The sequence below is a fragment of the Elephas maximus genome, chromosome 1 (genome assembly GCF_024166365.1).
Source record: "Elephas maximus indicus isolate mEleMax1 chromosome 1, mEleMax1 primary haplotype, whole genome shotgun sequence".
Classification (NCBI taxonomy): Eukaryota; Metazoa; Chordata; class Mammalia; order Proboscidea; family Elephantidae; genus Elephas; species Elephas maximus.
The window spans coordinates 14501529-14528809 of NC_064819.1; the positions used below are offsets into that span (position 1 = coordinate 14501529).

The 27281-nt window shown below is 48.9% G+C and overlaps 1 protein-coding gene across 7 annotated transcripts in view; it reads right to left on the bottom strand.

The window, feature by feature from the left end:
* Nucleotides 1–27281, bottom strand: part of MYLK (myosin light chain kinase) — a 337690-nt gene that overhangs the window by 29769 nt on the left and 280640 nt on the right. For all 7 annotated transcript variants that reach the window (XM_049878336.1, XM_049878326.1, XM_049878354.1 and 4 more), the window contains 6 exons: nucleotides 24571–24873; nucleotides 13709–13741; nucleotides 13515–13608; nucleotides 11596–11799; nucleotides 4652–4869; nucleotides 1568–1691 (listed from right to left, as the gene is read on the bottom strand). In XM_049878336.1, the coding sequence (XP_049734293.1) occupies nucleotides 1568–1691; nucleotides 4652–4869; nucleotides 11596–11799; nucleotides 13515–13608; nucleotides 13709–13741; nucleotides 24571–24873 (976 nt within the window). The remainder of the gene's footprint in view (nucleotides 1–1567; nucleotides 1692–4651; nucleotides 4870–11595; nucleotides 11800–13514; nucleotides 13609–13708; nucleotides 13742–24570; nucleotides 24874–27281) is intronic.

Below are 27281 nucleotides of genomic sequence, written 5' to 3' on the forward strand. Positions count from 1 at the left end.
GAAGGGCAAACATTGGGTCAGTCTCCTTGATGGCTGGAGGGGGGCCCAGGGGCCAGGCCAGACTGCAGGAAAGCTGGGTCTGAACAGGGTGAGCTGGCTGAGGACTGCATCTCAGGGTCTGGAGATGCAGTGTGAGCCCCGTCCAGGCCTGGGCAAGCGGACAACCCTGTTGGCCCTACTTGCCATGTGAGGCTGGAGCTTTCTTCAGTCATCAGCTCCCCTTTCTCCTGGAGGCGGCTGGGTAGGGAGAAGCAGGTAAAGGTGCTTCTAGCCAGGGGGTTTCACCTCAGCAGCTTTAGGGGAGGCTATGGTGGTGAGGGTAACCCCAGGCAGGGAAGGAGCGGACACTCTGGGGTACAGGACCTGTGACTCAGGTCAACTGAGGGTGGCTATGCTAATAGGACACAGTGAGTGTAAAACCCCGGAGCATGTGAAAAAGCCCCAAGCACAAACATGACCATACATCTGCTAAAACCTTTTAAACTGGCTCCTAAACCTTGGCTGGGCGTCACAATCACCTAGAATCGTTTCTCACACTGGAGGCTGAAGACAACAGGGTTCTGAGAAAGTCTTCTTAGAGGTCTTCCTTAAGTGTTCTATGAGAAAGTTTAATTAAAAAAAAAAATATATATATATATATATATTTGCATATCTGCATCTGTGGGGCGACCATCCCACAACTGTGAATTGCTATACAAGTTGAGGGGCTGCCTCTGGGGCTAATAACTGCCTGCAGCCTGGGGCTTCAGGGATAGGCCGATGAGACCCCACCAAGCAGACGTGTTCTACAGCCTTGTTACTCCCAGTGTGGCCCTCAGACCACCACCATGGGGCAAACTGGAACTTGTGAGAAATGTGGACTCTCAGGGCCCAGACTTTGGGAATCAGACTCTGCAGTTTAAGGAGATGTCCAGCAGATTCCTGCATATTAATGCTTGTGAAGGACGGGTCCAGATTATTGGTCTCCCCTCTTTTTCTCCAGCATCGCTTACTGAAAAGGCTTCTAAATTTCCCACCTGATCTCCCAGTTCTGATTAGTGTGTTGTTTTCTGTTATCTGTTGGTCCTGCTGAAGCCTCTGTCTCATCAAAAGTACATATACTGGTCTCAGATGACGGGAGCAGTTGGGCCCATCCTCTGGGGATGGTGTGATGCCCTTTGAAGACAGTGATGATGCCTAGGGGAAACGTGTGCCTGAGTACCGTCCTCCTTCTCTACTGGCTCACCTACACGAGTGGGCAGATCACAAGGGGCCAGCCACGCAACCGAACATTCTCATGACCAAAGGCCCCTGCTGGCCAGCACTGTGGACGGTGTGGAGCCCAGAGCAGGGATTTCATTGAGGGGAACTACTTCCTTACAGAAATGTAATGCAAGCCACTGGCCTCATCAGGAGCAGGGTGGCTTGCTGGTGTGGGCCTGCCACCCACCTGACTCTGGAGTAGGGTTCCCACTGTCACCAGTGCTGGCCCCTCAGGATGTCAGGGCACTGTTCTCAGGACCCTCCTGCAGGACTCTCCGGCCCCTCCGCCCTGACCCTCCCCACCCGCACACCCCAGGGGACTCACAGGATATAGCAGATGACCCCGATGCTCCACATGTCCGTGGCATAGCCAATGGGCTCGTAGTTGATCACTTCAGGGGCCACAAACTCAGGGGTACCAAAGAGGACCTTCAGAGACCCCGCATTCTCTGTAATCAGGATGGAGAGGGATCAGTTGCCAGAACACCTCGGAACCAGCTCACAGTGAGCAGCTGCCCTGTCTGTCTCGGGCATAGACGGGGCCTTGGCCTTCCAGGGCTCCCCCTCCCCGCCCCCATGGATAATGGCGCAAGGCATTTGTCCTCCTCCTCGTTAGGCGAGTGCATAAATACACCAGGGAAGTAAACAAAATACTCACCTTGAATGTCTTGAATGGGGTAAGGATGAGAGAGGTCGTGCCGTCATGTTTTGCCTTTGTTAAAGCACCTGTCCCTGAGTGATCTCTTGGTCTGTGTGTCTGTCTTTCCCTTGAGTTCCCAAGGGCAGGGACTGTGACTATCCCTAATAAAGATTTCTAACATTCACTGGCCAATGACTGTCCTATGTACCACGCTACCTGCTTTAAATGGATTTTCCTCTTTAATATTCTCAACAACCCTAAGAGGTAGGCCCGGTGCCCATCCTACGGAACGAGGCCCAGGGAAATGAAGTGGTTTCTCACCCAGTTAATGTAAGTGGTGGAGTCAGGACTGAAGCCCATCTGGTCCTACTCCTGAGCCATGTCCTCTACCACGCCACTAGACTGCCTGTCCTACTTACAGCTGCTCGTCTCTCCTCCTGGGATCTGTAGGGAGGATGGCAGAGGGGACAGACCTCGCCCTATACAGCACTAGGTATGTTTGATCCTATTGTTGCAGCTACTGTGTCAATCCACCTCATCCAGCGTCCTCCTCTTTTTTTGCGGACTCTCTACTTTATCAAGCATGATGTCTTCCAGGGAGTAGTCCCTCCTGATTTATCAGCTTGGCCGGAGCCCTGGTGGCACAGTGGTTAAGAGCTCAGCCGCTAACCACAAGGCTGGCAGTTCCAATCCACCAGTCGCTCCTTGGAAATCTTATGGTGGGTGTTAGGATGGCTGAAGGCTCCTGAACACCCACCCGTTTGCAGATCCCAGCTCCTGAGGAGCTCTCCAACGGCGAAGGTAGCAGACCTTTGGCCTAGGGGCCAGATTTGGTCTTGGTTGAATTTTACACGCCCACAGCAAATGTTTTAAAACCAGGCACTGAACAGCCCTCATGGTGTGGAAGCTCTGCTTGAACTCTAACCTCTCCTGCTGCATCTAAACCACTTCCCAGTTCTCTGGTCCTTGATGGACACCACCCTTCCTGCAAGGGATACTTCACCTAGGGAATCTGTGCATTGTGTTTCCAGCGACACTGCCAGCTCCTGAGGCTGTAGCCTGCCTATCGGCTCAGTTTGCTGGTGGGTACTGTCCACAGGCAGGCCGTGCATGCCAGCCCTTGCCCCATCCTATCCTTTTAGCAGCAGACAGCTGAGCAGGGGCATATGTCCCAGCACGGGACCTGCTTCTCACCTGATTATGCTGACCAGCAGTAAGTCACAGCCTACCGGAACCCCACTGTCTCCTTTTCCTCTTCGTGACCAGTGCTGCCTTGTCCAGCACTGGGCATCCTGGGAGATTTGTTAGGTGCCATCGAATTGGTTCTGACTCATAGTGACCCCGTATATAACAGAATGAAACACTGCCCAGTCCCGCGCCAACCTCACAGTAGTAGGTATGTCTGAGCCTATCATTGCAACCACTGTGTCAATCCATCTCGTCAAGGGTCTTCCTCTTTTTTTGCTGATCCTCTACTTTATCAAGCATGATATCCTTCTCCAGGGATTAGTCCCCCCTGATTTACTAGGTGGTATTAGCTTGGCCAGAGCCCTGGTGGCGCAATGGTTAAGAGCTATGGCTGCTAACCAAAAGGTCGAATGTACCAGCCACTTCTTGGAAACCCTGAGGGGAAGTTCTACTCTGTCCCTTACGGTCCCTATGAGTCAAAATCAACTCAGCAACAGGTTTGGTTTTGGTTTATTAGCTCGGCCAGCTCCTTCCTGCTTCCCACAGGATGGTAAAGAAAGGTCAGCCCCTCCCTGCCCTCCAGCCCTGGGGCTCTTTGTTAGCAGAGGGGTGGTTGGGAGGTAGAGAGTGAAGCTGCTCCCTCAATTACTGAGATATCAGAGAGCTAAATAAACATGTTGGCTAGGGACTGTATGTGAGGCAGTCGCTGACCAAAATGATTTCAGGGGTCGGCATGACGGCCCTCAGCCACCTTCCCCCATCCCCTCTGCTAGTGTAGAAATAGCAGAGGTGCTGCAGAGAACCCTGGGTCCTTAGCCCAGACCTGGCACCTCCCCAGGCTAGCAGTGGGACCTGCAGACAAAGCTACTGAGAGCCTCAGTTTCCTAGTCTATAAACTAAACCCTCAAACCCACTGCCATCAAGTTGATTAAGACTCATAGGGACCCTATAGGATAGGGCAGAACTGCCCCATAGGGTTTCCAAGGAGCAATTGGTGGATTTAAACTGCTGACCTTTGGTTAGCAGCTGAACGCTTCACCACTGCGCCATTACGGCTCCAGTCTATAAACTCGGGCTCAGAAAACCTGCCCTGCCCCACAGGGCTGCTGGGAGACGCAAGGGAGAGAAAGCGGGTGAAAGAGCTCTGGATATCGTACAGCATGGTGCAAACGTGAGGAGCCACCGCCACCAAACCCGGTGAGTTTTGCTGCTGAAGGGACCGGAGAAAAAGATACACAGGGAATAGTGGTGATGATGATAAATATCCTACATGGTACGTATACAACACGCAAGGCACCGACCTGATCACTTTACCTTGCTGAGCGCCTACAATCCCTGAAACAACTCTATGAGGTGGAACTAGTATCATCCCCATCTTACAGACAAGAAATCTGAGGCCCAGAGGTTACGTAGTGTGTCCGGTCGCCCAGCTGGTAAGTGACAGAGGCAGGCTTTGCATCTGAGCGGTCTCCCTGGTCTCTGATTTTAACCCAACGCTGCACCTCCCCCTAATACGCAGTGTGTGGAACACAACAGCCAGGGTCCCTGCATGCTGGTGACAAGAGGAGACGGCAGCCTTACCCAGCTTTCTGGCCAGACCGAAGTCGATGAGCTTGATCCTGGTGCCCGTCTTGTTGACACACATGATGTTCTCAGGCTTGAGGTCCAGGTGGACGATGCCCTGCTTGTGGATGTACTCCACCCCCTCAGAGATCTGCTTCATGTACTTGATGCATTCGCGCTCCGTCAGCTCAAAGTCCTCGTCAATGATGCGCTCAAACAGCTCACCCCCCGACACGCTGCGGAGCAGAAGGAGCACAGGCCGGTCAGACCACAGAGTCATCGAGGCTGGGCTGGCAAGGGTGCTGGCGTGAAAGTCCAGGGTATGGGGGTGACAGGCACTCTGCAGCTTCCCAGGAGTCCCAGGGCACAGCCCTTAAGCTGGTCCCAGTCTTCCTTCACGGGAGGAGGGCCAGGGCCTCCTGGTTCCCTGCTGGGGAACCGTGCCCTACACCCACTGAGCTACTGGGGGACTCAGGGGAGCATCGAAAATGGGGTAGTTTCAGAGGTGGGCATGAACTATGAGATCCAGGTATGACCTTCTCAGTAAAAGGATAACTGCTAGTCAGTCTTTTTCTTCCAAACGATATAGATGCATAAGGGAACATTTCTGTACTCTAGCTTGTCTTTTAGCTACAGTGGAACTGAAGCGGAAAATACAGTACCCATACCCATTGCCTTCGAGTTAATTCCAACTCATGGAGACCCTATAGGACAGAGCAGAATTGCCCTTTAGGGTTTCCAAGGAGCTGCTGCTGGATTTGAACTTTTGGTTAGCAGCCAAGCTCTTAACCACTGAGCCACCAGGGCTCTGTCAGTACCCATAAGTATTTTATTTGCACACCCAGGAAGAGGAATATTTAAGAAGCCTCAGTATATTTTCTAAAATTAGTTGTCTATAACCCATTACACCTCCACCACCTGTCTGTCAGTTTATCATATGGTGGAGGCTTGTACGTTGCTGTGGTGCTAGAAACTATGCTACCAGTATTTCAGATACCAGCAGGGTTACTCATGGGGGACAGGCTTAGGGGAGCTTCCAGGCTAAGACAGACTAGGAAGAAAGGCCTGGCAATCTACTTCCACAATTAGCCAATGAAAACTACGGAGCACAACAGAACATTGTCTAATATAGTGCTGGAAAATGAGGTCCCTAGACTGGAAGACATCTGACACACACAGTGGCCACAGCAATGCACTTGGGCACACCAACAATAGTGAGGATGGCACAGGCTGAGCAATGTTTCATTCTGCTGTACACGGGGTTGCCATGTGTTAGAGTCAATTCCACAGCAACTAACAACAACCTATTATATCTCCTTCCAGCTGTAACTAACTTGTCAGGCCTCAACTCCTCCTTAGCCCAGGCTGGAGGTGTGTGATAAATCTTTCCTACCTGAATAGACTTTGGATCTTGGTCACATCCAATCAGCCCCAGGCTTCTGGGGCCCACAGCCAGGCATTGTCTGCCAATGGCTGCTCCAGGTGCGTTAGCCAGCCAGCATCTTGCCTTCAGTGTAAAGGCACACTGCATGGGCCCTCTCTGCTTCCCATCCCAGCCTTCTGACCTACCTTCACTGCTTGCTGCTCAGAAAGATTAAAGTGTCTCCTGGCAACTTCTGCAGCACCCAGATAGCAGTAAGCTCATTTTTCTACAGCAACCCGTAGGCCCACCAGCTGAACAAGTCTGAGTGGGCTTCGTTGTGGGCATATCCTCTTACAAGGGCCTTCTCTCTCCCAAGCGGAGTCATCATGAAAGGGGAAAGAGCTGAGTTTGAATCTTGTCTCTGCCTCTTATGAGCTGTGTGACCTTGGGCAAGTTGCTTAACCTGTCTGAGCCCTCTTTCTTAACTGCCCCACCTCATAGAATTGTTAGGAATATCATGTAACACACCACGCCTGGCACACAGTCAGCACTCGGCACATATTAATTACCCTTTCACAACCTGTGGTGGGACAGGTGGATGTTGTCACTGACCCCTGAGGGAGAGATGGGCAGGGACGCGCCAAGGGACACAGCACACTGTGGCCTCTCTCTGCCTCCGTCACCACAACACAAACACTCGATTCAGGAAGGTCAGCCTATGCCAAGGACTGCTGGTGAAAGCTGCCCTGACGTCAGAAGCAACCCGAGACAGTGTCCCTGGGTGGCCAGCAGGTGGCGCTCCTGACCTCAAGGCCGCCCTTCTGAAAAAAAAAAACCTCCATTTTACCAGCTACTAATGCTCCAAAAAAACTTCTAGATCTTAGCTGATTGTTAACATCTCTGTGCTTCAGTTTTCTCACCTGTAAAATGGGGATGAAAACAGCACCGCCTCACAGGGTTGCTGTAAAGACTGACTTGATACAGGTAAAGTGCTTAGAGGAGTGCCTGGTGTACAACAAGTGCTCAATGATGTTTGGAAGTCCTAGTGGGGTAGTAATCAAGAGCTACAGCTGCTTATCAGAAAGTTGACAGTTTGAATCCACCAGGCGCTCCTTGGCAGCACTATTGGGAAGTTCAACGCTGTCCATAGGGTCGCTAACAGTCAGAATCGACTCGACGGCAAGGGGTTGGGCTGTTGGTTGGTTTCACTGATGTTAGTGTACCTTTTTTGTTTTATTAAGAATCACTTGGGACTCTTGTTGAAAGTACAGATTCACCAGCTCCTACCCTGGAGATTTTGATTCAAAAAATCTTGGGAGGGATCTGAGGACCCATATTTTTAATAAGTACCCCAGGCCATACCCGAGGTTGTTCTTTTAATTAGATAAATTTGGGAAATACTGGCTTCCTCACTTCCCACTCCTGGAATGCCAGCTGGAAGTTCACGTTCCCCGAGAAATCACTCCCGACTTCCCCACATGAAATGATCTTTCCTTCCCTGGGAAGGTGTCTCTGTACTCTCTGTAGCAAGTCTCCTTTGTCTTACAGTTGTTTCTGCGTATGTCTGGGTAAAGTCAGGCTCATCTCTGAACCCTTACTAAAACCAAACCAGTTGCTACCGGGTAGATCCGACTCACGGTGACCCCATGTGTGCACAGTAGAACTGCTCCACATGGTTTTCAGCCAGCCAGCAACTTTTTGGGAACACACCACCAGGCTTTTCTTCTGAGGCACCTCCAGGTGGGTTTGGACCAGAAACCTTTCAGTCAGTAGTGAAACACTTAACCATTCGTGCCATCCAGAACTCCTCTGGACCCTCACTACAAACTGGCAATACCTGGCACAGACCAGGTGCCCCAAAATGCTTACTTTTCAATTTGCAAAATGCTTACTTTTCAATTTGCAGCACCCCTGGGAACGTGTGAGGCTTGAGAGGTAGAAATCTGAGGCTTGGAGACGGTTGCTACTGCATTTCAGGGGGTAACCTAATCAATATGGGTTCGAATAGGTTCAAACCTATTCAAATCAGGGCTTGGAACCTGTTCGTTCTGCAAAGCAGTGGGTCTCAAAATTTATTATACATAAGAATCACCCGGGGATCTTGTTAAACTGTAGATTCTGATTCAGTATACCTAGGGTACAAATGCAAAGTCTCAGCAGGGGCTCCAACTGGAATAAACTGGTTTGAAGCTCTGATTCAAACTTAATATGCTTATTAATTATATTTTGAAAACTGTTCCTAAGGTCTATTTTCTAGGATGGGAAAAACAAAAAAACCAAACCCACTGCCATCGAGTCAATTCCAACTCATAGTGACCCTATAGGACAGAGTAGGACTGCCCCATAAAGTTTCCAAGGACTGCCTGGTAGATTTGAATTGCTAATCTTTTGGTTAGCAGCCATGGCACTCAACCACTACACCACCAGGGTTTTCCTAGGATGGAAGGGGTTACACATATAGGATTAATCAGTAGGTTCCTCTTCAAAATCCTCAAGACTATGGGTGGAAAGTATTGGTTTGACAGAAAGAAGCCTCCACCCACAGAGATGGGATACTTCTGGGGCAAGACTGGACCAGAGAAATGTGTGCTTAATAAATTAATACTGAGTGAGTGAGTGAATGAATGAATATCTACTACTGCCAAGGCTACCTAATCCCAAGGGATCACATTTATCCCTAAAGTTTTAGACCCGGGCCAGCCCTCACTTGGCAGCCTGAAGGAAGGGCGCTATTATGGGATCCATACCTCTGCACCTTGCCTTCCAGCACCCAGCTAGACATTATTTGAACCTTTTGCCAACAGTAGGGAAACATGAACTCAGCCAGGGATGACTCAGCCTGAACACACATTCGCTTCAGTGCTCAGGTCCCATCACCACTTGGAAGGTCCCAGGCACTCCCCAAAGGACAAGCCTGGGCTCCAGGCCAGGGGCCCGAATGAACCATTGTCCCAGAGCGAGTCTGCTGTCATGATGGGGGCTTGTCCAGTAATCAGAGGTCAGAAAGGCTTAAGACACATTCATTCTTATTTCTTACTCTATCTGAGGCCACTAAACTGAAGGCTGGAGCCCTGGAACACATTTTTATTTTTCTATGTCACCAGCCATCATCCTTCCCGTAATCTCCACACCTCCATCAAAGACAACAGCAAATTGTACTGCTGGGAATCCATCTCTCCCCTCTCAGTGGCCAAGTGTTAGTACGTTTCAGCTGGAAGGGCCGTATGAATCGAGTATGAGCCTGCTGCCTTCTTCTATGGCTGAGCTCCTATCAAGGGGCAAGCTTCTTACCCCAAATGCAGGCTAATCCTCTGGCATCCATGCATGTAAGACTTGCTCCTGTCCATGGGGGAGGCATGGGAAGGAGGGATGAAAGCCAGGCCAGCTGAAACCTTCTTACATTTTCTCCCTACATTTTCCATCTGGCTTGCCAACTCCCAATTCCAAGCTAAGTATGGTATTCTGCCCACTGGTGCTGCTGCCCGGCCTCACCCAGGCTCAGCTGTCTCCTGCCCCTCCCAGCCCCCTCTCATGAACTTGCTCAAGGTTTGACTTCTAAAGATAAGACATTTCTTCACATGTCCTCACAAGCCCACACTGCCTGGATGGACTACGCAACCTGTTCTAGAATAAATATGGAAAGCTGCAGCCCACGGGACTATTGTGAGGGTATAATTTATGAGCGAGGCCATGGACTAGGTTAAATATTTCCAGGAAGTGGGGAGGAAAGTTTGAATTTAGGGCTGAGAACAGAGTCTAAGGGACAAATTAAGATTTTCTCTGAGTCTTTTGCAGTTCCCCAGAATTGTACAATTTTAGAGCCAGATAGGAGTCTTGGGATTGATTGTTCTAACCCAAATACCTCTTCTCACTGGTAGGATTTAACGATGCAAAATCATGGCTTGATAGCAGCAGAATCCAAACCCAAGTTTTCCAAATACCAGCTAAGATTTGTTTCTCAACCCTTAGTAGGATGTTAAAATCGTCCCAGCCAGAAAATGCTCACAAAGTAATTTTAAGCAGAAAAAAAGACCAAGATAGAAGAGGAAAAAAATCAATACATCATATTACCAACAACGCTAATGATCTAGAGGGCTGTGCCTTACATGTATTATTGCTTAATCCTACAGCATTCATGAGGTGGTTTTAATAGCCTCTTAAGGATAATGAAACTAAGGACTGGGGCAGCTGAGTCACTTATTCAAGGTCACGTACCAAGTAAGAGGCAGAGCTGGGGTTTGAAGTGAGATTTATCTGACTCAAGTCTGTGCTCTTAACCACTAAGGCCTTTCTCAAGGAAAGGGAAAAACCCCAAAATATTTATGGAAATGCGAGAGGAAGGGCTAATGTGCCATTCACCCTCATGCCTGGGGATGGGAAAGAACTCCAAGGCCTTGACAGTCCTCTCCAAAGGACTGAGGCTCAGGATGAGCAATTCCCAGGTGCTGAAGGCAATTTTGCAATATCTCCGCAGATTTCACACACACAGACCCTTTGACCCTGCACTCCCACGCTCCTGGCAATTTATCTAGCAGCTATATGCAAGCATGAGTGAAAGGACATGTGCACAAGGTTACGACAGGCTGGTTTCCATCAGGAGACTGTATGGCATAGCCACACAATGAGAGCTTATGCGGCTGGGGACTATGCAGACAGGGGACTGTCGCCAAGATAAAGTGCTCAATGAAAACAGCAAAGTATAGAGCCGTGAGCACAATCAGCTACCATTGCGCTGAAAGAATACAGACAAAACCAACAAAATCGGTTACCCGTAGTGGAGGGGAAAGGTTAGAACAGGAGGCACGGGTGGGAATAAGTAAGACTCTCCATTGTGTATTTTCTTATAATATTTGATGTGATTGTACCATCTATTTAAAAAAAAAAAAAAAGATGAAAAAAGGAAAAGAAACTCTTAAAAAATCTAGACACTGGGGTGGACACCTACCAGTACGTGTGCGTGTGTGCATGTGGGCCGGCACCTCAGGCAAGAGGAGGTGGGGGGTTGGAACGTACAGAAAGCAGTGGACTCTGAGAAAGTCTTGGCTGAAGGCCATCTGATCCACTCCCCTGCCTTTGTATAACCCAGCAGAGAGGCACTGCTCTTCGGGAGTGAGAAGTCCAAAGGGTACGAACCAGGGTGGGAAGGGGCAGGCAGAGGCACAGCACCAGGCTGGGCAAGGATCGCACACCTGGCCTCCATGCTCCCAGCCCTGGGCCCCCTGTCCTGCTGCACAGAAATCCGGGAGCTGCTCTGTCCCTGTCCTTCTATTTCAAAGCCACCTAGAGGTCAGAGTACGCCTGAGTGGAACCAGCGAATCTAGGGATAGCTGGTAGTGTTTGGCCCTTTCATGGGGGAGATGAGGACAAAATGGGCACCAGGTCATCAAGGATCTGCCTGTGGGAGCTCAGGGAGTTGTGGCAGCGCTGTGCACAGACCTTCTGCCCCAATGGGTCAGTGCCTGGCCACTCAGGCATGTCACAGCCCTGCTGCAGGCTCTCCATCTCTGGGGCAGAGGTGGCTGGGGTAGGACGGAGCCACAGAGCGGGAGGCATGTGCTGGGTTCCCAGGGGGCAGTGCCTAGGCTGCAGGGCCACTCACATCTCCAGGACCATGACGATGTTGGCCTTCTCTTCGAAGGCATCCACACACTGGACCAGCTTGGGGTGGTGCAGGCAGTTCATGATGCTAATCTCCTGCCGGATGTTCTCCTTCTCTTTTGCTGAATACGCCTTGAAGAATTTCCCTGCCCAGATTTTTCCAGTTTTCTTTTCTACGAGTCGAAACACCTGTCCAAATTTCCCACTGCAAGCGAGAGGGGGAGGGAAGAAAAGCCCAAGTTAGCCAAGCTTTCCACTGTAGAGGGGCTGGCACACTATGGCCCGTGGGCCAAATCTGATCTGCCTCTTATAAATGAGGTTTTATTGGAACACAGCCATGCCCGTTTGTTTACGTACTGTCTATGGTTGCTTTCCTGCCACAACGGCAGAGTTGAGTACTTGTGACGTAGACTGTAGGGCCCACAAAGTCTAAAATATTTAGTATCTGGCCCTTAACAGAGAAAATCTGCTAACGCCTGCTCTAGACTAAGGAGCCCCTGCGTGGGGCAAATGGTTAAGCGCTGGGCTACTAACCGCAAAGTTGGTGGTTCAAGTCCACACAGAAGCTCCTCAGAAGGACGGCCTGGTGATCTACTTCCAAAAGCTCAGCCACTGAAAGCCACAGCTCTCCTCTGACACACATGGGGCTGCCATGAGTCGAAATCAACTCAGCGGCAACTGGGCTTGGCTCGAGATCAATGAAGCACATTTTTAACAACGACAAACCTATTCCCTATCACTTGTCAGCCTCGGCCGCTGCCCGGCCGGGCATCCCCACCCAAACACTGTCTGGTCTCGCTGTACTTTCAGGGACTGTCATCTTCTCCTTGGGCTGAGGCCTCAACCTTGGCTGACAGGCTTCTCTTCCCTTCCCCCATAGGGGGACCCACAAAGTTAGGGTGAGGTAATCTTCCCAAAATGCAGAGAATGACTGACTGCCTGCCGGCCTTCCACTCCCCTCGGCAGCACTGGGCCCCTGAGAACAGCCCCCCGGAAGGGTCTGCTGCCCACTGCTGGGGGAGGGGAGCTGTGGTGTTTCTCTGTGGTACAGTTCACTCTGACAGAGCAGGCTTGTTTGACAGAGTGGCTGTGAGGTTTAAATCACTCCTTTATTTCCAAGAAACCCACCAGGAATAACAGCTGAGCCCCACTCCTTTTCCTTCCACCTGTGTACTCCTCCGGGGGTACAGAGTTAGGGGCACATGGACAGCCTTAGGTGCTGCTGGAGAGGACAGCCTGGCTGTGGTGAGGGCTCAGGGACAGGGGCCTGGGCCTGTTGGTATCCTCCACACCCCAGGGAGGAGCCCAAGAGCACAGTACAGACCAAATTCACCAAGGCGACTGGGGTGCCCAGGCCATGCCTCTCAAGGACAGGAGAGTAAAGCACTTAGTACAGCCAGAGCTGCTGGACCACACGCCCTGGCCAGGCTTGACTGATGTCATGCATCAAATGGAACCCAAAACCTACCGCCGCTGAGTTGATTCTGACTCATAGCAACCCTACAGGAGAGAGTAGAACTGCCCCACACAGTTTCCAAGGAGTGCCTGGTGGATTTGAACTGCCCATCTTTTGGTTAGCAGCTGTAGCTCTTAACCACTATGCCACCAGGGTTTCCACATTAAATGGAAGGAACCTAAAAATAACTGGATCTAGACCCAGTCCTCTCATTTTAGTCTGTGTGGAGAACTGAGGCACAGGAAAGGGAGGGACCTGCCCAAGGCTTCCCCAGAGTGCGGCCTGAGAGCTCCCTGGAGAGAGACGCTTTCCTGGGTGCTGACAGGGTCAGTCCCTTCTGATTCTGTAGGAGTCTTGGTCCCAGAGGAGGCAGAGCCCCCAGAAAAGAGAGGAAGACAAGGCACTGAATGTAACCGTGGGGGTGGCGGCCCTCTCACCCAGAGGCACGTTCCCACTGCACTTACGATCCTAGTCTCTCCTCGATATCGTAGAAGTCAGACACCTTTTGCTCGGTATTGACTGTCACTGTCCGATAATCCACCTCGGGCTCCTTCTCATCTGCAGGGTGGGGGTCAGGGTGAGTGTGAGCCATCAGACCCCCTGGCTCACCCCCCTCCACCCTGTGAGCCTGACCTGAGGACAGGTGGCCAGCACTCACCATCATCCGACACCTCCACTTCATCCTTCGGCTCTGGGGGAGACAAGGAGAGGCAGAGAGGACACTGGTGAGGAGGACTGAAGGCCACTGAGAACAAAGCCATGCTGGGCTCCTGGCCAGGTCTCACCTGCTTTCCCATGCACAAGACTACCAAGCCCTCAGTCTGGGCAAGCCTGTGGGGCCAGTCAGTCCTCACTGCATCCAGGGCCAGGTGCACACTGGCAGGTGCTGGCCTCCTCACCTTACCCATCATCCTCTTCCACCACCATTCCTTCCTCTCCAACCTTGCAGTCCCCTAGAGAGACCCTTCTTCACATCTCTGCCAGCGCCTCTACCTTCCAGAACCCACACACAAGCATGACAGCCCCTTCCTGCCCTTGCCTGAAAGTCAGCAACTTACAGTTGCTTCGAGTGTCAAATCTTATTTCTGCATTTGTTGAACATTTTTTATGGAACTCCTACAATGTACCAAGTCTCTTACCAGTTATTGTGGGTATACAAAATATACAGAAGGCACGGCCTCTCTTTCTTTGGTGGAGCTTATAATTTAGTTGGAAAGGTAAAAACACAGGTACTTGAAAGGTCAGTTACAAAGTGTTATATAATCAAGCATGTAATAATACCAAACCAAAACCAAACCCAGTGCCGTCGAGTCAATTCTGACTCATAGTGACCCTATAGGACACAGCAGAACGGCCCCATAGAGTTTCCAAGGAGCAACTGGTGGATTCGATCTGCCGACCCTTTCGTTAGCAGCTGTAGCAGTTAACCACTACGCCACCAGGGTTTCCAACACGTGATATCATGGTACAAATTGAATACACGATGGAAGAGAATACTCAAAATTGCCAAAGTGTAAAGCAATCATTCACAGAAGAAGTAGCCCTTGAGTTGGGTCTTAAAGGAAATGATGGGACACAATGAGGAAGTGGGTGAAATCACACCAATGAAACCAACAGATGTTTATGAGGTAGGGCAAGAAGGAGGGACATGAGCACACACCCCTCCAGGCAGTGGTGGCCCCCTCATGGATGTGTCAGGAGTGAGTAGGGTAGAGGTGGGGGACAGACAGTGTGTCCAGTAGAACACATCCACTTCAGAACTCCAGGCTTTCCTTCGCCTTGACACCAGTTGGTCCCTAGACATTGGGTACTATGGCTTCTTGGCCTTGGCTAAGTGCTTTTCCCTTTCTGGGCCTCAGTTTCCTCATCTGTAACAGGAAGGAGTTGTACTAGATGATTTCTAGGGCCCCAGGATAGTTTTTTTTTTTTTTTAAATAATTTTTATTGTGCTTTAAGTGAAAGTTTACAAATCAAGTCAGTCTCTCACACAAAAACCCATATACACCTTGCTACACACTCCCAGTTACTCTCCCCCTAATGAGACAGCCTGCTATCTCCCTCCACTCTCTCTTTGCGTGTCCATTTTGCCAGCTTCTAACCCTTTCTACCCTCTCATCTCGCCTCCAGGCAGGAGATGCCAACATAGTCTCAAGTGTCCACCTGATCCAAGAAGCTCACTCCTCACCAGCATCCCTCTCCAACGCACTGTCCAGTCCAATCCATGTCTGAAGAGTTAGCTTCGGGAATGGTTCCTGTCCTGGGCCAACAGAAGGTCTGGGGGCCATGACCACTGGGGTCCTTCTAGTCTCAGTCAGACCATTTAGTCTGGTCTTTTTACGAGAATTTGAGGTCTGCATCCCACTGCTCCCTCAGGGGTTGTCTGTTGTGTTCCCTGTCAGGGCTGTCATCAGTTGTAGCCGGGCACCATCTAGTTCTTCTGGTCTCAGGCTGATGTAGTCTCTGGTTCATGTGGCCCTTTCTGTCTCTTGGGTTCGTAATCACCTTGTGTCCTTGGTGTTCTTCATTCTCCTTTGCTCCAGGTAGGTTGAGACCAGTTGATGCATCTTAGATGGCCGCTTGCTAGCATTTAAGATCCCAGACGCCACTCTTCAAAGCGGGATGCAGAATGTTTTCTTAATAGATTTTATTATGCCAATTGATTTAGATGTCCCCTGAAACCATGATCCCCAAACCTCTGTCCCTGCTATGCTGGCCTTTGAAGCATTCAGTTTATTCAGGAAACTTCTTTGCTTTTGGTTTAGTCCAGTTGTGCTGACCTCCCCTGTATTGTATGTCGTCTTTCCCTTCACCTAAAGTAGTTCTTATCTACTATCTAATTAGTGCCCTGGATAGTTTTAAGTGCAGTATTTTGCAATGTGCTTTGTGCTCCTCAGTCATGATCTGGGTTGCGTACTAGCTGACAGGTGGAATGAAGGAAGGTTTCCTGAGGAAACAGAACACAGACTTGAGAGAAAGCATAAAAAAAAAGGTGGGGGGGGGGATTATTTGTGAATGTGTATGTGTATAAGGCTTGGGGAAACAGTGATTTGCTGAAGTGCCCCAGAGAACAAGACCGTGAAGAATCTCCTCTGAGGGGAAAGCATGGATGAACCACCTATGAGGGAAGAAAAGAGTGTAAGAGGCAGAGGTTGGTCAGACACTGCCTACCAGGCAGGGGCTGTGTGTAAGCGAGCTGAGCTTTGCAGTGCTTTAGGGAGGTTTGCAAGTTGAGTGTTTGTAATGAGTGCAGGACAAATTGTTGAATACCTAAGCAAACAATCTGAGAAAAAGTAGTGTGGTTCCTATACAGGATAAGTACTCCTTGCTGATTCAGGAGTTTTGAGGGTATATATAAGCATGAGGCCAGGAACAAAGATAGGCCGTGATTTAGCATTCTTAAAACTCTGCTGATGAAGTTACACAATAAAATGACTAATGTGAATGGAACTGGGAGGAATATTTTATCACAGAAACAAAACTGCCATGAAAATACAAAACGGGCTGAGATGGACAGGAATTCTCGGTTAGAGTCTAGCTGATAAAGTATTAATGTGGTGGGGATTCTCAGATACTGCCCCAACATGGGTTTAGCTGATCAGTTTTTCTAAATCACTCATTTGAGACTGAAGGGTGATATCGTCAAATTCACAGATGACAAGGCAGGCACTTGAGGGGGTCTTACATAAGGCTGGGAGCCAGTCATGGAGCCGTGTGCTCTGGGAAAACGTAATCATCATCCTTTGGGGATGATAAGCCCGAAGGTCTCTAGTTCTAAGCCGAGAGAGACGGACGGGAGACATGTAGACAGTATCTCATCCCACTGCTCTGGCCAGCCGAATGCTGCCGTCAGGGAGAATGGGCACTAGCTACAAACTGGGGTTGTTACTCTGCCCTTAGTACAGCTTAGTTCATCTGCTCCTGAAAACTCTGGTAGAGCTGGAGGAGGCCATTGAAAGGAAGGGCTGCCAGGTTAAGTGAGATTTAAAAAAAAAGGTTAGGCATCTCCCGTTGGGAAAGAAATCTAAAGTAAACATGATCCAAACCTGTTGCCATCAAGTTGATTCCAACTCACAGTGACCCTATAGGACAGAGTAGAACTGTACCACAGGGTTTCCAAGGCTGTAAGTCCTTATGGAAGCAGACTGCTACATCTTTCTCCCACGGCTGGTGGGTTCAAACTGCCCATCTTTTGGTTTACAGCTGAGTGCTTTAACCACTGCACCACCAGGGCTCTGCGACCAAAACAAAACAAAACAAAAACCCACTGCCTTTGAGTCTATTCTGACTCACAGCGACCCCCTAAGGTTTCCAAGGCTGTAAATCTTTACAGAAGCAGACTGCCCCAACTTTCTCCTGTGGAGTGGCTGGTGGGTTCGAACTGCTGACCTTCTGGGTAGCAGTTGAGCACTTTAACCACTTTGCCACCAGAATTCCTTAAAGCAAACATGATAAAGAGTAAAATTATCCAGTTGACAAGGGTGAGATTAGGAGCGCCTGGTGGATGCTCGTCATGGGACTAGGTTTTAGAGACAAAATAACAATATTGACTGTCAGGGCGACCCCCTGGTGTCCCATTTGAAACAGTGGCCCTGACCTGTTGAGGCCTCCATTATTATTTCATTGCCTGCTACATTCTCCAGCTAAGGCGTGGGAACCAGAGGGGTCTGAGCAGCTGGGTCAGAGAGAAAAGAGAAGGCAGGCTTTCCCAGCCTGGCATCTTCGGGAGGAACCACTGGACTTTCCCAGGGAAGGAGCAGCAGTGCTGGGAGCCCAGGAAGCCTTTCCAACAACCCCGCACCATGGGGGCACCTTCCGGCTAGCCCTGAAGAAGGCAACCAGTTCTAGAACCGGCCAATCTCTGATACCAGTTAGATAACCACAGAGCTGGCTTTCTTGCCCCTCACTCCAAATGCCATATCCACTCAACCCAGTCAATCAAGATGTCTCCTTCCCTCCTACAAGATGCATTATGTATTCCTGGTTCTTTGGTTGTGGGGATAAGATCATCCTTAGGGAATTCAAACCCCTCTTCCCAGCTTACTGTTATATCCTTATTCTGATCAAGACTCCAGGCTGATGTTTCCCTTTTTTTTTCTTGTCCTGTCTGCCATTCTATTTGAAGGGGATAATGACCACAAGAGGAGGAGCAAGAGAGAAATGGAGCAAAGACCATAGTTCAATTAGCCAGCTCTTAGAGCATAAATGGGCTGTAATAATGGGAAAGGTGACCACCTGGACCCCACCTTTCCATTGAGGAAAGAACTAAAATTCCAGTAGGAGAGGCTGTTCAAGTAAACGTTCAGAAAGAGCTATAAGGTCTAAAAGCTAAGTGGAAATACTATTTGCGAGGTTGTTCTGAGGTCTTCTTGGAAACAGATGAGAGGGTGTTTGGTTGAAGACCACCTGAGCCCTCAGGATCCTCTGGTCAGAGAACTGTCCCTTTCCACATCGAGGGCTGCTGCACTCCCAGTGGGCACTAGAGGGCGTCCCAGCCCTGGAGACAGCCTCTGAAAGGCAAGGGGCAGGAGTGTCTGATCTGGCCTTCAGGCTCTCCATCTCTAACTGCACTAGAGGTTGTAAGGAAGCCCCAAGTCCAAAAAAAGCCTCAGTCACAGCTGTTCTGATGGCAGCTCTATAGATTAGAACAAATTAGGGTCAGGTGCAAGGATGGAGTAGCTGTAAGAGAGCAGGATAAGGGTGGCAGTAGAGTTCAGGTTAATGTTCAGGACCTGGCTGGGATGGGAAAGAGCACGGTCTCATCAGAGTCATAGTTAGTGCTTACTTAGGTTTGGGAAGACTGGGAGGGAGCTGTCAGGTCAGCAACCATAGTCTCAAAGAGTGGCTCTGGTATAAGGAGGCCGGATGGGGAACCCCACACTTTGTCCTCCACTGTACCCCAGTGCCCACCACAACGCCTGAAACCCAGGAGGGACCCGAGATTCAATGGGTGAATTACATGTCTCTGAGTGAGACCTGGGAGGGAAGGAATATGGATGACACTGAGGAATCAGGGTGCAGTAGGAATCTAAGGTTGCTGAGGTAGAAGTACGAGGGGTGGTGGTGGTGAAGGTTTGTCAACATCAGCTGGGCTATGTAGCAAAGAAAAAAGTAAGGGTTAATCGGCACTGCCATTTTGGTGACCCTCACACTCCGCTGGCTCCAATGACATGACCTACCATAACGTCCTACCTGATCCTTCTTCTCTGCCCTTCCCCCTCCCAGACCCCACTTCTCTGAGAGCCATTTCCCTTTCAAAGTAGAGAGATGACCTGCCCAGGCTTATAACAACTAAAACACCTGAGCAGTCAGCAGAAGACTTTTGCTTGGAATAACCCAAGCCCCACTGTTCTCTGCCTCTCAGGCCTAATGCTTGCCAACTGTCCTGCCCCTCCCCACCTTGGATAACCCAGTTGGGCCTGAGGGTGGGAAGCAGCTTCCTGTCTGAAAGCCCTGGGTGGCCTGGACCCCTCCTCTGTATTTCAACATTTCCCTGTCTGCTCCCAACAAGGGAGGGACCCTGGCAGGGAAGGAGAGTTCAGGACCACAGGAGACCTCCAGTTGCCTGCAGGAAGAGGAGAGGCCATCTGCCAGAGCCAAGCGGTCCTGGCTCCTCCTCCCTTTAGGTCCCCTACAGCTGGCCTGGTCTCCTGGGAGACACAACTCAAAGCTCCAGTGGTGGCTGCTGGTCCTGCTGCCTCAACCAGGGGTTCCAGGGCTTCTCCTGGTTTACACCGCACCACAGGGTGGGAAGCTCTTCTTCCCAGCTGATGAGTATCTTCTGACCGCAAATGTTATTCCTTTTCCCGCCAGTTTTCCAAGAGGTGGGGAGTCCTCTTTCTTAACAAAGTCATATCCTAAAAACATACAGATTTGCAACTTGGCTGCTCTTCCTGGCACCCCTACTCTAACCTGCCTGCTCCCCTTCTGCTCATTTCAGAGGGGTGTTGGGGGGATTTCAAAGTATTGTCACTGTTTCCCTCAACAGACAGTTTTGAGCAGCTAGTTGGTGGGTGCCCTGAGTGCCAGGTCTGTCCCAGGAGCAGGGATCCACATCCTTGTGACTGTGGTGCTCGAGGAAACCTGCTCCAATACGGATGTTTAGGGTTCATGGGTAAGGCCACCCAGGACAGGCTCGTTTGGGCAAAATTTCAAATTTGGTATGTTTTGCACTGGTATCCTCCTAACTTTCTGGGGCCCTCATTTTATTTGAAAGTAGAGTTTTAACATCTATTTTACACCTAATTATTAAAATTAGAGAGGCTTATCAGACACACACAATATAGGAGAGGTCAGCACAGCTGGGCTAAACCAAAAGCAGCTTCCTGAATAAACTGAATGAAGGAAGGCCAGTGTAGCAAGGACGGGGGTTTAGGGACCATGGTTTCAGAGGATATCTAAATCAATTGGCATAATAAAATCTATTAAGAAAACATTCTGCATCCCACTTTGAAAAGTGGCGTCTGGGGTCTTAAATGCTAGCAAGCAGCCATCTAAGATGCATCAACTGGTCTCAACCCACCTGGATGAAAGGAGAATGAAGAACATCCAGGACACAAGGTGATTACGAGTCCAGGAGACAGAAAGGGCCACATGAACCAGAGACTACATCATCTCGAGACCAGAAGAACTAGATGGTGCCCAGCTACAACTGATGACTGCCCTGACAGGGAACCAAACAGAGAACCCCTGAGGGAGCAGGAGAGCAGTGGGATGCAGACCTCAAATTCTCGTAAAAATACCAGACTTAATGGTCTGACTGAGACTAGAAGGACCCCGGCGGTCATGGCCCCCAGACCTGTTACCCCAAGACAGGAACCATTCCCAAAGTCAACTCCTCAGACAGGGACTGGACTGGACAATGGGATAGGAAAAGATGCTGGTGAGGACTGAGCTTCTTGGATCAAGTAGACGCTTGAGACTATGTTGGCATCTCCTGTCTGGAGGGAATTTGAGAGGACAGAGGGGGTCAGAAGCTGGTGGAATGGACACGAAAAGAGAGAGTGGAGGGAAGCAGCAAGCTGTCTCATTAGGGGGAGAGCAATTAGGAGTATATAGCAAGGTGTATATAAATTTTTGTTGGAGAGTCTGACTTGATTTGTAAACTTTCACTTAACGCAAAATAAAAATTTTAAAAAAGAGAAAGATAGAACAACAAAAAAATTAGAGAGGGTTATCAAATTGTAATTACAGTTTCATGCTCATGACCCCTCAAATTATGCCTTGATTTCAGGACCAGCTTCTTCCTCCAGCCCCTGTGGTGCTTTAGCCTCTCCACACCTCTCTCCATTAGCTCCTTCAGCTTGGGATCCCTCCATCTCTCTCTCTGCTGCCAAACTTTCCTCCACCTTAAATTCACAGCACCCTTTTTCTTCTCTTCACATGAAACTTCTTGAAATAATATTCCACACATCTGGCCTTTCCTTCCTTCCTTAACTATGGCAAGCATTATCCCACCCTGTGGAAACTCTACGGACTTTGCCTTAAAAGATCCCTGTCAACCAAAGGGCTAAATCCAAAGATCTTGCCAGAGCTCTCATCATTTTCATCTTTAGCATTCGATGCTGTCCACTGAGACCTCTTTGCAACTCACTCTTACACCTGTTTCTGCAACGTGTCTCTTGTCTCCTCTTGGCTGTCTCCCTCCTCCATCCTTTCTCCAGGTCTCACAGGCTCCTTCGTTTAGGTATTAGTATTTGTGCTGCAGTGAATTACTTAATATGGCCCTTCTAGCCATAGTCTTTGTGACTCCCACAAAATGTTTGGGTGGGACTATGCAAATAAGATTTTTATGGCCCACCAAGGGGATTGAACAGCTTGCTAAGAATGCAAATAAGGTGCAAGGAACCCCTGTGGGTGTCAGACCATGCAAATAAGGTGTACAGAAACTTAATGAGGGGATTGGTCAGTTTTGCCATCCCACTGGGCTTAAAAGAGAGCCAATTCCAGAGCAGAGCAGGGACCTCACTACCACCAAGAAAGAAGAGCCAGCAGTAGGGCATGTCCTTTGGACCCAAGGTTCCCCATGGTGAGAACATCCTAGACCCAGAAGACAGAGAGAGAGCTGTAACACCAAAGACAGCATGAGATTGCAAGAAGTGGTGGCAAGTGCAGCAGAGAAATGGAGACCAGCAGGAGATGCCACAGTGGGATTCCCAGCCCACAGAGTGGGTGGCTACAGTCGGTGTGCCAACCTATGGAGAGAGTGGAGCACCTTTGGGTAGGAGGCTTGCTGGTGGAGTGGGGTGCCTCCTGGGAGGGCATTTATCTGTGGAGCTAGGCCTTCTGACCCACGGAGCAAGAGAGAGCTGAGTGCCTTCGGGTGGAGGCTTACTCGTGGAGTGGGGTGCCTCTGAGCACTTACTGGCAGAGCTAAAGAGCTTGGTAAGACTTGCCCAAGCAGAGCAGAGGCGAGGTAGAGAGGGTGAAAGGCTGAGGGCACAGCTGAGAAGAAACTATCCTTATCTTGACTTGTAACCTGTTACTTCCCTAATAAACCCATAATTTTGAGTGTTGTCTGTGAGTTCTGTGTGGCCATTGCAACTAATTGTTGAACCCAGCAGAGCAGTAGAGAGTGCCATGGGAGGGACGGCTGGTGTCAGAATTGGCAAAAAGTTTGGAGGATGGAGGTATGTTTGACCTACACCTCATAGGAATCAGCCTTGGGCTGATATTGATGATGACGGTGATTTTCTGCCCTCCCCCTCCTGAAGTTAGACGAGCAGATCTGACACCGTGCCACCTCATTTTTACTGTGCTCTTTTGGGTTCTGTCTTCAGCCCTGTTGACTTTCTCTAACACTGTCATCGATGCCCATGGCTTCAATTATTATTTAAATGGGGAGGACTCCCATATCTGTAGCACTAGTTCAAATCTTTCTCCTGAGCACTAGACTCAACTGTTCAGCAGTCTGAAGACACCTCCGCTTGGATACATCCCTTCAACACCTCTACTCAGCAGGTCTGAAACCAGGGCTCCTGTCTACTTCCAGACCCTTGTTATCTAACCTTCAAATCACTCAAGCAAGAACCTGGGAGGCAGCCTGGTCTCCTCTCTGAGTCTAACCCACAGGTAAAGAACACAGGCTTCAGAGTCTGACAGCTCTGAGTTCAAGCTTGAACTTGCCATTTGCAAGCTCTGCGAACTTCGGCAAGTAGCTTTGCCCCTCTAAACCTCATTTACCCTATCTATAAAATGGGGGTAATAACAGTATCTACTTCATTGGGTTATTAGTGTTGAATGAAATAATATATGTAAAGTGCTCAACATATTGTTAGCATATAGCAAGTGCTCAATATATGTTAGCCATGATTAATAATAGACCTCTAAATAGTTCTTGAACTTGTTCTGTTACCCAAGCCAGGACTGGGAGCCATCTTAGACTCTTTCAACTTTTTCCCTCAACTCTGTACCCCAAAATTCATGAAGGATTGCCAATTCTACCTCCTAAGGCTTTAGTTTATGCCCTTCCCATCATCTCCTGGACTGTTTCCACAGAGGCCCTATTGGTTTCTCCCTGACTCCAATTTTGTCCCACTCTAATCCATCCTCCATCCACTCCAGTGCTTTTCAAACTTCCATGTGCACACAAATCACCTGGTGAGTGGATCCTGTTAAAATGAAGCTTTGGAAGGACTGGAGGTCCTGAGATCTTGCATTTCTAACAAGCTCCCAGGGGATGCCAGGACTGCTGGTCCAGCACCACAGTTTACGTAGCAATCTCTATTCTTTTCCCAGTTCTCTTTCAAAAAAACAGATCTATTCCTATTAATCTCCAGCCTCAAAATCTTGGATGAACTTCACAATTTCACCTAAACTACCTTTTTAGTCTTCCTGCTATCCTGTGCCACACACAAGATTCTCAAAATGCCTTGTATTTGTACCTTTGCTTTGTACCTTTGCTCATGCTATTTGCTCTGCGTGGAATGTCCTTCTTTATTTTCTCTGTCTCTTAGAATCCTATTTTTTTTTCCCCAGGTTCAGCTCAAGTATCACCTCCTCTAGGAATCCTACCTTAGCCTCCATGGAACATTATTGATGTTTTCTGCTGTGCCCCCTTAGTTCTTTATTTATATCACTATAATAGCACGCACCCTGTCCACTACTGTTAGCTGTATACATACCTGTCTCCCTATTTAGATTTTAAGCTCCTTGTCTTATCTTCTGTCTCTGTGCCCCCTACCTGACACTGAGTAGGCATTCAAATATAAGTGCAAAGAAAGAAGAGGGGGATAAAGGAACTTGAGGTCTACCTGAGGCCTTCCAGGACTGAGTAACAAACGATCACCACCTGGTGACAGTGTACCAAAATTGCAGGTTCAATGTTTTTTGAAAGGCCGTATAGACGTCTTTTAAAGTATAAATTAACATCACAACTTTGGAAATCAAGACCCCAAAGGATCTTGCCAAACAGTCATTGTTGATACCTTCTCAGTTCCTCAGTATCCCTCTCGGTACAGGCTTCTGCATAAAAAACATAAATCATGCGCAGTGCAAGTCAGTGATGGAAGGAAGGTAGCCTACCCTCGGGTTTCTCTCCCACCGTTGTGAGTTCAGACTCCTGGCTCGGCTCACTGGTTCCATACACGTTGATTGCGCGCACACGGAATTTATACTCGCGGTCAGGTAGCAGGTCCTGGACATTAAAAGAAGTGCTGCGGCATGTGGCCAGTTCCTTCCACATCTTGTCCACCGAGTCCCAGATCTCGACACTGTAGGACTGCACGGCACTGCCCCCGTCATACGAGGAGCCGTACCAGGACAGGGTCAATGAGGAGCTCCGAATATCAGAGGCGCAAGGCGTGCCGGCTGGGGGGTCTGGTTTATCTGAGGATATAGAAGCACAACATCACCCAAATGCATCTGAATTGCAGGGAAGAAATATTTTGAATTAGCTCTATCTGTTGTGGGGGAGAAGCGGCCCAGAGAACCCAAGTCCATGCCTTAGCCTTCCTTGGCTTTCCTTCTTCCATCACACACCCAAAACAGTCATACCTATGCACAAACCACCCATACAGAAAGCCCCATATGTATCTATGTGCTCGGAAGATCTTTTTTTTTTTTTTGGCTAGTCTTCCAGGCTACAAGTCATGATTTCCTGTACTTTTCCCAAGTCATAAACATATTACTCAGAGCAAACAACTTTAGGAAGCTGCCCAGAAGGCGTGGACTGTTTTTTATCACAAATGTTTTGGGAGACAGCAGTTGTGTGTATATATGTTTGTGTGTGTCCTTCAGGCCCTATGCCAGTGACCTGTGATGTAACTAGGGGTCTGCCTCTGCTACCTCTGGGACTTGGAAAATGCCTGCCCCATAGAGGGGCAGTAAAGCAAGGTGGTTAGGGTTTGACATCAGACAGATCTATTAAAACGTGGGTCTGTCCCCACTCACTAGCTGTGATTCTCTCCATGAATCGGTTTCCTCTTCTGTAAAATGTAGATAATAGCACTTGGATCACAAGATCGTTGTGAGAAGTTGTTAGAACAGTGGCTGGCCTGGTTACCCATTACTGGCATCATTATTGTAAGACTTCATTTCTACCTTTGTAAAACTTAAAAAGCCATTTCAACCTCTTTTATCCTCCTGGTATTGGCATAAATTTCAAAAGCAAACCAGTTTATAGTAGTTTTATTCATAATTGCCCCAAATTGGAAATAACCGAGATGTCCTTTAAAAAGGTAAATGGATAAACAAGCTGTGGTACATCCATACAATGAAATATTATTCAGCTATTAAAAAAAAAAAGCTATCAAGTCATGAAAAGTCATGGAGAAAACTTTAATGCATATGGCTTAATGGAAGAAGTCAGTCTGAAAAGACTCCATACTGTATGATTCTAACTGTAAAACATTCTGGAAAGGCAAAACTATAAAAAAAAAACAAACTATAGAGACAGTAAAAAGATCAGTGATTGCCAGGAGTTTGGAGGGAGGGGAGGAGAGATGAACAGGTAGAAAATGGCATTTTTGGGGCAATGAAACTATTCTGAATGATACTGTAATGGTGGACATATGACATTAGGTATTTGTCAAAACTCATAGAACGATACAACACAGAGAGTGGGCCCTAATGTAAACCATGGACTTAAGGTAATAACGATGTGTGGATTATAACAAATGTACCACAAGGATGCAAGATGTTAATGACCGGTGAAACTGTACATGGGGGAAAAGGGACATATGGGAATTCTCTGTACTATCTGTGCGATTTTCCGTCAACCTAAAACCTCTTGAAAAAATTAAGTCTATTAGTTAAAAAACAAGCATACGACAGCAAATAACAGCCGTCCCTGACTGGGGCTGGAAAATGAGCTGAGGACACAAGAAGCAGCCCCTTTGGCTTGGCTGCCTTCCCATTCAGACAACCTGATGCCAACGTCAAGTCAAACCACTGTAGCCAACCCTTGAGTGAGGCTCCTGAGTTTTGCTGATTTTGTTAGTTGCTTATCTGAACAAAATTCCTATTTTTCAGATCTATTTTCTCCAGGTGGATGGTTAGTTACAGCTATCTTTAGTCAGGAACCTTTCATTGCCCCTAAGCAGTTTGCCTTAGTGGCACTCTACAAATCAGCAATTCGAACCTGGCTCCCCACTTATAAGCTCTGTGCACTCTCTCCAGCAAGTTCCTTAGCTTCTGAGACCACTTTATTTGTCCTTCTCACTTGGAAAATGGTGCCAATATATGCCTACCTTTTAGGCTTTTTGCAAGATTCAAGTGAACCCAGGTAAAGCACTTGGCATAGTGTCTCCTACTCTCCCAGCCCTCAGCAAGGCAGAAAGCCCACACTGTTCCTGCAAATGACCCTGTGTATATGGTGAGGAAAGAAAATTCTCTCTGTGTGTGTTTCTAAACCCCAGACCAAGCCCACTGGTGCCAAGTCGATTCCTATTCACAGCAACCCCAAGTGTTACGGAGTAGAACCATGCTTCTTAGGGTCTTCTTGCCTGTAATTTTTATGGAAGGAGATAGCCAGGCCTTTCTTTCCTGGCCCCCCTGGTGGGTTTTATCTGCCAACCTTTAGGTTAGTAAAAGAGCGCAAACTGTTTGCACAAACATATTCATCCCCCCCCCCCCCCCCCATTTCTAAACTGCAGCCAAGAATGCACTGTCCTGAAACTCTCTCCCCGGGAACTCCAGCCTGGTCCCGGCCCGGGGCCTGATTCTGGGACTATGGCAGAGCCACTTCCCAGTCTTTTAGCAGTCACTCTGGAGGGCTTCTGGGATGGAACCACTTT